The sequence below is a fragment of the Diplotaxodon limnothrissa genome, linkage group LG20 (genome assembly GCF_057381915.1).
Source record: "Diplotaxodon limnothrissa isolate DT_005_m linkage group LG20, D_limnothrissa_male_GT1.1, whole genome shotgun sequence".
Taxonomy (NCBI): Eukaryota; Metazoa; Chordata; class Actinopteri; order Cichliformes; family Cichlidae; genus Diplotaxodon; species Diplotaxodon limnothrissa.
Window position 1 is genome coordinate 36930049 of NC_140615.1, and position 10250 is coordinate 36940298.

Genomic DNA, 10250 nt, shown 5'->3' on the forward strand with positions numbered 1-10250 from the left:
GGCCTGCTAAGTATGAAGACATGTTTTAATAGTCAGAACATTTGAGGGTATCAAAACAAATCACATAGATCTCTTCATGAAATGCGACCAGGACAGTTTGTCACATCAGCAGTGGCATGTTTGACAATCACAAATCATTGGATCACCATGTTTCTCTCTTATTATTTGACCCATTCTGTTAATTTATGAAACAAAAACACCTCTTGAGCCTTGTTGAAATCTGCTGTTTTTTGATCTCCTTTAGAGACTAATGTGTATAAAACAATCAGATCAATAAATTATGAATATAAATACTTTTTCACTCAGCAATTTTTAAAGGACACATTCAGCCGACCAGCTCTGCATTAAATTTTTTTCAGAAAGTTTAAATATTTTAATTCTATGTTTTAAGCTTCCAATAAAGTCCTGTGAATAAGTAAGTACACCCTATGGAAATATCTGGACAGCAGGTAAACATGTAAGGACCCTTGTGTCCAGAGATGAGGGTGGTATGCTGAAGAAAAATGCTTCTTCAGCCCTTCGAGCAAAAATATTAAAAGATGTAACATTCTTCTGTTCAAACAGCGCACCTCCTGACATCAGAAATGATTTTTCGTTGGTGTTGCTGTGCATTCAAAATTCCTTCAGCTGCCAGCTGTTCAAAGTGAATCATCAGAAAGCAGATCAAACATTCAGGGCGCTGGTGCTTGTTTCTGGTCCTCTGTGTCATGGACATGAAACTGGGGCAGCTTTGCCTGGAAACAATGATCTGTGCCGTGACCGATGTTCAAAGTTTGTTATAGAAAAAATGGTCTTTTAACAAAATGTGATTCTGGTTTCAGATTCTGCCACGTGTACTATTTGTCCAATTATTTTAATTAAAAGCCTTAAGTCCTGCACTTGACATAATCAAGGCAAAACATGACCCATCCCATCTACTTTCAGTGCCTGTAAATGGGAAACACTTTATTAAAATTATGACTAATTCATTTTTACATTATGACTTGAATCACGGGTCCATTCCAGGTTCATGTTGAACTCTAAGATGAATGGCTTCATATTACTGGAATTATAACTAAGAGCCTACGATTTCACATGCAAGAAAGGAAACATACAATCATTTCAACAGTAAATGTGCAAAAGATGAATGTTTAAAGTGTTACTAATAATGCATTTATTGCACAATCAATTATCAATAGCGTGAATATTGCAAAGAAAATTGCTAATAATGCAGACATGCACAGTGAGTAAGTGCTTCATATTAGCTTTAATTATTCCAGAAACAAAAACATTTATTTCATAGTGGTGACTGTCCTCGCACATAATGTGCAATAACTTGTACATTGTGTGAAAGTTATTGCACAAAACACATTAAATCATATTTATATGATTTAACACAGAGCAATGAGAGAGCGAGATGGACGAGAGAAGCTGACAGAGAGGTAGGTCAGAAGAAGAGAGAGACACGGATCATCGATGTCTGCTGAGGCCCATCATTGTTATACATCTTAGATTAAAAAAAATTGTTGAAACCTGTTGTCCTTAATTAGATGGCCCCGTAGCAGCTGCCAGAGGGCAAGAGATGAAACAGGTTAAATCGAGGATGCGAGGGGTCCTTCTAAACATTTTTGGCCTTCGTGAGGCAGCAAAGGTGTACAAGCCCTGCTGGGAGGGCAGAGAGCAGCCGACAGTCTTCTTTATAGAGGGGATGTAAAAGGTCAAAATACATATATCTGGTTTGCAGAACGTCATTTCTAGAGATGTGCCTTAAAATTTGATCTGAAATGACTCGTTATTCGTCATTGATAAGATATTACAATATTTACTTCCCTTTACTGCCAAATGTGTTTCACGAATGACGCACCTCACGGTGTCCCCTAGTGGTGGCCCTGGTGCCATTCCCGAGTCAGTCCTTTATGAATTCATTTAAAGAAAGTGCTCCAAGTTAAATAATTATATAGCAAAGCAAACTTTTTAAAAATGAGAATGTGTGTTTTTCTAACGTGATAAACTTCTATTATTATGAAGTTTAAACCAGAAAAAAGGAAAAAAAACTTTGTATTTTTTTTAGCGTGAAAAGCCGAAGGAGGGCAGTGTTTCACTCATACATACGTCTGACTCCTCTTTGCTTTGCTTTCTTCTTCATGTATCAGCCCCACCCAAACAGGAAGTATCCCCTAAACCCCCCCCCCCCCCCCCCTCCCCAACACGTTAACTAACAATTTAAACGTACCTAATGAAAATTAAAACTGTAGACTAAAACAGCTTTAATTTTATTTACTGTAGAGACCTTCTTGTATACATGTATACGTGCCCACGCTAAACGTTTGTTTAATATAAGGTTTGAACATACGTTTTTTGTGTACTGTTTTATTTTGAAGGGTGCCACACCGGATGTGATGAGCTGCGTTACTTTCGTATTTGACATAGCCGTGAGTAAAAGGCGTAGCTAGTAAACACCACAGCAGACGTCTGAGGCTGAAAACACCGATTGATTAAACCCGTGCCCCGGTACATGCTAAGCCTACCGGTGTGTTTGGTTCTCCCGGTGCCGTCCGCGGTTGTCATAGTGACTGTCAGCCTCCAAAACACCAGAACTGTCGGGGCGTTAGCCAGCCAGCTAACAAGCTAGCATAGCCATCAAGACGTAGCAGCATCAGTCGCAGCTAGCATTAGCATTAGGAGCAGAAGACAAAGATGATAGCCCTTATCAACAAGCTGCTGGACTGGTTCAAGGCGCTCTTCTGGAAGGAGGAGATGGAACTGACCCTAGTTGGGCTGCAGTACTCGGGGAAGACGACCTTCGTTAATGTGATAGCGGTAAGGCTAATTTTTAACTGCTAGCAGATGTGCCAGCTGTCAGTTAGCATCTGGTTGCATCCATTGTTGTCCTGCAGCGGTGAGGTCAGCGTGTCTCCAACAGGAGTCGATAAGGTGGTTGTTAAATCAGTTTCTGCACAGAGCTGCAGCCCGACTTCATGCCCCCCCGGTGATAGAAGCTGCTAAGGCTTCGCATGAAGCCCATGATCGAGCGATAATTTATGACAACTGCTTTTACATTTGCACCGGTGGGCTTTGGACAGAAGTGAAGGCCACCCTTTGGGACTGGACTGTCATGCTTAGCCCTGTTATCAGGGCCGCTGTTGAGACTTTCATGTCTAGTGATGATGGGCGCGCCCCCCCCCCCCCCCAAACAGCCCAACCCGACCCTGCCCAGCTCATGTCACTGACCTACCCTATCACACACTAGTCACCCCCCTGTCATACCTCATTAGCCTCCTGTGCTGCCCAGTAACATAGTTAATGATTGAGTGACCCACTAACATATATTGTCCTTAACTCAGTGAGGTTTCCTTGGTTGTCTTTTATTGATTTTGACACCATTATTGATTATTCTTATGGCTCATATTCTTTTATTGATTCACCATCAGTTTTCTGTGTGACCGATATTAGATCTGCACATGTTTTCACTTCTATTATCTTTAAGTCTGAAGATGCTTTATAAAATATGCTTTTTTCCCATAAATGCTCGTCTTTCCCTTAAAAAAACTAGGAGAACAATGTTCTGTTAAGTTTATATTTACAATTTATAGATGTTCTATGTAGTTTCACTGTAGTTTTTGTTTAAGTTTAGTGTTAGCTAAGCTTGTTTGTTTGGGGGCGGGGGGTTCAACTTTTTGGAAGCCAACTTTTTGGCCTTCATGATTTCAGACTTTTCTGTGACCTGCTGATATTTTGCAGATTCAGATTTTCTTTCTACGAAACTATAACTGAAAACATATCAAAACAAAAATCAAGCTTCAATGGTGTTTTCATAACAATGAAAATGATTAAACTTTATAATGGCCATGCTGCTGTAGCTGGCTCTGAGCTGTGGATATCCTTATTTTTCATATATATAGGTTCAAAGTAAGTGTTAAAATACAAAAGTAACACTTAGGATACTTCCTGTATGTTTTATTTTAGTGAGAACTCAATATTGTTTTTGTCTTTTCCAAAAGTCTTATTTATATTGTGGTTATCTGAACGGTTGATTCACATAAAGTGAGTAGCTAAACTTTCCAAATGAACTTTACCAGCCAGTGGATGATGTCAGAGTTACTCTCTGCACCTTTTATGATATAGTCTTTGTATAACTGTACGTTTCTTTGTGTTTTTCAGTCTGGTCAGTTCAGTGAAGACATGATTCCCACAGTCGGATTCAACATGAGGAAGATCACTAAAGGCAACGTCACCATCAAGGTTGATAGCTCCGTTTGCTGCCTTTGTCATGTGTGCTTTGTGGATTCTTTTTTTTTTTTTTTTCAAATTAATTTGAAACAATAATCCATAAAACATGTATTTAGCATTATAAGGGATACAAAACAGCTGGGGGTTTTTGTTGTTTGTGTTGGGGGGGTAGGGGTGGGCGATAGAAACTATATACGATAGAAACAATACAAATTTGGCCAACGATAGAGATTTTGACTATATCGCTCTATTGCGATAGCACATGTTGATGATGTCATCAAGCTGCGCCTGTTTTGGTCGAAAGCATCGCAGCGGCTACAACCATTATCATCTGCAAATTATGGTGGGCGACAGTCATAGCAAAGAGATGAAGCACTTTTGAAATATGGGGAAAGCCAAAAACTGCGCTTCCTCCACTTCCGTAACATTGATTCATTAATGTTGAATTCTCTCGCAGCTGCTCTGTTCCCATATTGTTGCAGTATATTAATAACTAACCTGGATGAATGATCTCAGTTGTTCTCCTGACTGAAGTTTGGACTGAAGTCCTCAATTTATAAATCATAGCAATCATTCTGGTACTTAGCATTATACACTATATGTGTCTCAGCTATTTCAGTAACCCTTTAAAAACAGCAATTTTAACAAAAATAATGATATTGGTATTATTTTTACTTTTTTATCAATATTATTTCTTTTGCCTTTTAATTTGTAGTTTATATTAAATTTGTAGTTCTCACTTAGTTTCTTCTTCCTTGTGTTTGTAGCTGTGGGATATTGGCGGTCAGCCTCGGTTCAGGAGCATGTGGGAGCGTTACTGTCGAGGAGTCAGCGCTATCGTGTAAGTCCTGGTTTCATTAACTGAGATATTCCTGACTATAGAACCTAAATGTAAAAATAAAAAGTGCAAGCCCTGAGCTGTAAAACTGCTGTGGGTATGAGTGGTCAGATTAATGAACACATGTTAGAAAAACCCTTGAAACTGATCTTTAGAAATGCAGGATTCTCATATTAACCCAGTTGTGTTGTTGAGATGTGACAGGAGCGCTGCAGTGAATGTGGGTCAGATTTATGTAACAAGAAGCACCAACGTTGGTTTGCAAATGCAGCTGAGATGCAGTAACAGTGATACTGAAAGGCTCCCAAACATTTTCATCAACCTTGATATCTTAAAATGTGAAGTTAAGCAAATTTTATTTGTCAAGTTGATGACTTTTTACACAGGTTTTCCATATACTGTATATTAACCATGGACAGTCTTAGCAATTAGTCCTTTGTCATTTTGGAGTGTTTTAGTGACCGTGTTTAGATGAGACGATGGAGTTCTTAGTTAACAGCTAATGCAAGCAATACATAAACTGTCACATTTAACACAAAGATACCTGAGATGCCCGCTGTCCTGTATTATTAGCAGATCATTGAAATAATAGAATTACTGCTGAACAGATTTTTAGACTCTTAACTTCACATAAAGTCATGATATATGTCAAATAATTTCATTAAGGGCTGCTATAGGCACAAACAACAAAACATGGTCAAGAGGCTCATTTCAGACATTGGAATCAGTTGAAGCTCCTAATTATTCTTTCTGGACCTTGATTTTCCTCTAGTGGACCTTAGAGGAGCAAGAATTTTTCTCCCACTATTGTGTTGACTATTTTTCAGCCCTCGACCTTCCCACTTAATTTTTTCTTGCTTTTTGTTTTTTCCTGTTGCAGTTACATGGTGGATGCAGCAGACCCAGAGAAGATTGAAGCCTCCAAGAATGAACTCCACAACCTGCTGGACAAACCGCAGCTGCAGGGGATTCCTGTAAGAACAACAAACCCAACTGACCCAAGCAGAGCCGAGCTTTCCCACTGAGCCAGACTTACACAAACACAAAGCTGATAGCGACACATGACATTGATGCACAACATGAAATGGGAACCAGCTGAACCTAGCAGAAGCTAAACAGACAGAAGAGCAGTTATCAAGCCACTAGAGGAAATGAGGGGAGAGCACATTTAAGAAATAACCAGAGTTAACTGTTTGACTTAGATCAAGCTCAGGCCTTTTCCTTATTTACGCAGGTAGTCTGCTGTTTACAGCTGCCATTTAACAAGTAAAATTAAATATTGCAATATGTTCAGCTGATTTTTGTTTCACCTGCATCTCCAGGTTTTGGTTCTGGGGAATAAGAGAGACCTACCAGGAGCTTTGGATGAGAAGGAGCTCATAGAGAGGATGTAAGTCCACGCCAACACGCTGAGTCTCACTTCTGACTCAGACCTGATGTTCCCCTGTGGAGTCGTTTGGTGCATTGGCTGTAGTATCATCACACTCAGTGTCCAAAATTAACTTTTTCACTGAATGCCTAAAAAACATCCAGTGAGCAAACATTTTTTTCTCAAGGCAAAACAACCTTTTGACGTCACATATTTTTTTCTATTTCTGTACACTTCCATACATCAATATTTGATGAATTCTAGCTCGAAAAACGAAGTTAAATTCAAAATCCTTCTGAGTGGAATACATTTTTCTTTGACCTTGTGTGTGTTTGTTTCTTATCAGGAACCTGTCGGCAATCCAGGACAGAGAGATCTGCTGCTACTCCATCTCCTGCAAAGAGAAAGACAACATTGGTACAACACAAACACACACACATGCTCATAAATTTAAAAAAACGTATGTTCTTTGTGCATTAGCCCTAAAGTTATGTTCAGAACAGTTTTGTTATTTTGTGGAAACAAAGCAAACACATCATTACATTTCCATGCCAAATTGAAGTTTCTGGCAAAAACCTAAAGGTCAACCAGCAAAACACTCAGTGTCTGTTAAATTGCACAAACGTGTGTACGTGTGTTTGGCTGATAACTTTTGTCTCTGGACGCAGTGAAATCCCTGAGAAACATTAATGAGACCACAGAGACAAGAGGTTTGTTCAGAACACAGTGCAGATAGCCGATCCTTAACTTTGGTTTCCATTAAGACACGTGCTATGCATGCGTAAACCACAGAAACAATAGGTTGTGATGGTAAGCTGTTAAAAAATGGCTTGATTTTGTCACTTTAAATGAACGAGTAAATTTCATTCATCATTTAACAAGAATTTATGTGGACATCAAAGGATGTTGCAGTTGCTTTCATAGTGCTGTCGGGCTATTGAAAAAAAGCACTATGAAAGAGTTTGTATAGACAATTATTACCAAAAAAGAATAGAAAAACTGTCAGTATTAATGAATATAATATATTAATTATAGATCTTCATATTTATTTTATCCATCCATCAATCCCTTCTCTCACGTTTATCCAGTTCAGGGTCGCGGGGCCACTGGAGCCCATCTCAACTGTGTGAATGTGAGAAAAAGAAAGCTTTGACTTCTTATGAAAGCACATTGGGGACCTTATTTCTCACAGTCCCATTAGCATCCCTGTAATATGTCTGACACAAGTTTTTACATCTCAGTTATTAACTACGAAACATCAAGTGCTGAGAAGTATCATGAAACCAATTATTTCTTACTCGTTTTGTCAATGATATAGTAGTTGATGATGAGTCTGTTTATCAGGCTAAGGTGGAGTCAGAACAACAAAAGAAAACACATGTAGGAAGAAAGCGACTGGTGACTTCAGGCTGTAGGCGTTCAAAGACTCCAATATATTATAATCAAATATAATATATATTTGCACATTACCATATTCAGTACAAAGTTTGCCCCCTTTAACTTCAGATTAAACACCATTATAATCAAAAGAAGGTTGATGGTCCCATCCACAGTCATTTATTTTTACCAGTATGGCTCATTTATGGGACATCCACACCCTTTCTGGCAACGGCCTGAATGGAGGAACTGGGGATGTAAAGTGGCTTGCAGATGAGCAGCTGTGGGCCGGCTGGAGCAGCTTAACCAGCTCACTCTGTATATGAGATGTGTCAGCTTAGAAGAGCTGAGCCATCAACAGTCTGAGCTTACATCATGGCCAGCCTGAAGGGTACACGGTTTTCAATTAGTGTTTACACATATAAAACTTGTTAAAGAAACGAGCTTCAAGCCAAGAGCTAAAACTGAAAGTTGCTCTTTACTTTTCTTTTCTTCTCTGATTTCTGTTCACGCGCCTCTATGCAATGCTGACATCACATCTCTCTCTGCAGACATCACTCTTCAGTGGTTGATCCAACACTCCAGGACTAAGAGGAGTTCCTGAGAAATGACACATTCCCAACAGTACAGGCCAAGCCCACCTACCCCAATACCCCCCAGCTATCCTCTCTGTCATCTACCCCTCTTAATACCGCCTAGCCCCAGTTACCTGATCCCTCTACACCTTTGGATGCACTGATACCTCTTTGTTTTTTGATGAAGTATCATAGCAGGTTGAACACATAAGAAACCAAAGCAAAGCCACGGCTACAGAATTTCCCCGTGTGCACTGATGCAGCCAAAATCAGCACAAGCACAAAATGGCCCAAACAAACAACCATTTTGTTTCAATAAGCAAACTTTGGGCTGCTTGCCTGCATCTGCAGAAGGATCTAGATGGTCCATTTCTGGTTCTTCAAAGCATTATTCAAAGAAGCATTATGTAGAGAACCGACCTGTATTGTTCATGTATGAAGGCAGACACATTAAAACCTGTAAGTACTGTGCATGATTGCATGGTAAAAGACGACTGACAGCAGGAAAAGTGGTATCTGTGCATCTTTACAGATTCGCACAACAGCCGCCATCATTACCTGATTTTAAACGATCAAATGTTTTTCAGCCATTTTTAGTCTTAATGATCAGGAGAAGCTGTTATTTTCGATTAATGGCCATAAAGACACATGTTAAGCATTATTAGCTGGTTAATGAGCGGCTGTTGTGTGCATCTTTCCTAAAGATTTCCCATGAGCCTTTTCAGCCCCCTCCAAATGCCATCACCACAAATCATTTATTTCTTCTCGTCTTTCTCCCATTTTCCCGTTCTACCTCCATATCTTCCATCCTTCGTATAATCCTGAGAACCTCCTCTTCTTCCTCCTCCGTCTGTTGCAAACTGCTCCTCCACTGTATTCCCTCTCTGTTCCCTTTCTTTTCTTTTGGATGTTACCTTCGTTCTGTCCTTCCTTGTCACCAAGCCCTCCCCCTCGCCGTCTCCTCTCTCTCTCTCTTGCGGAGTGAGGAGTTAAATACCTTTTTATTGCACTGTTAATTTTGTTTTTTGTAAGATATTAATAATGAGAATAATGTTAATAATCTTATTGTGACATAACCTGATCTGTCCAGACTTAAGGAAATGGTACTTTAACTGAAGAAGTGTTTATGTTCATATCTCTGTAATAAGCTTTTTATTTTCTATTTGTTTTTTTGCTTCTTTCTTTTTTTTATTGTCGTTTTTTTTTTTTTTTTTTTTTACTTCATAAGTCGAATATGGTTGTCTAACTAGACTAGTGTTTACTGCTCTGAAATGTCTGCTGATTGGACAGCGGGGGTCATGTGATTACATGCAGCTATCACATCATGTTGGCCAAAATGAAACCGTGTAGTTTGCTTGACTTGGAGAAACCCTCACGTATCAGATTTTTATTTTGAAGCTGATCAATTTACAAGTTTTTATACACATATTTATTCACCTTATTAATACCTCACATCAGATTTGACAACGTGTTATTTATAATCACCACAAGATGGCATCATAAGTATCGCCCATATTTGTTCATCTGACTGCAAATATGGATTAAAAATTATTTGTCATTTTGTGCACAGAAAGGTCTGAAAATGATCAAATTCCATCGAATGAACATAAACAGAATTGAACTGAAATTGGAAAGAACTAAAGTTTTCACCAGAAACTGGACATAATTGCCAGTTTTTATTATTTTAAAATCCAAACAATATTCCTGTTCACTTTTTTAATATCCTGTTCATAATTAGAATTAAGTCATTATACAAATGAACTAAAATCAGGACCTGGTTAAGAAAGTTAAAAATTCAGTTTACTCTTTATTTCCCAGTTTGGATCACACGTTTTGGAAATGAGTCTTTCACATTTACTTGCATAGTTATATTTGTGTCTTT

General features: G+C 38.8%; 1 protein-coding gene across 1 annotated transcript; it reads left to right on the top strand.

Annotated features, from left to right (window-relative positions):
* Window positions 1–2408: 2408 nt before the first annotated feature.
* Window positions 2409–9379, top strand: LOC146611416 (ADP-ribosylation factor-like protein 8A). Its single transcript, XM_085344072.1, has 7 exons — window positions 2409–2799; window positions 4141–4221; window positions 4977–5050; window positions 5928–6021; window positions 6370–6437; window positions 6763–6833; window positions 8345–9379. Exons 1-7 carry the CDS (start codon window positions 2677–2679, stop codon window positions 8395–8397), a joined length of 564 nt encoding a protein of 187 aa, XP_085200198.1. The 5' UTR covers window positions 2409–2676; the 3' UTR covers window positions 8398–9379.
* Window positions 9380–10250: the final 871 nt, after the last annotated feature.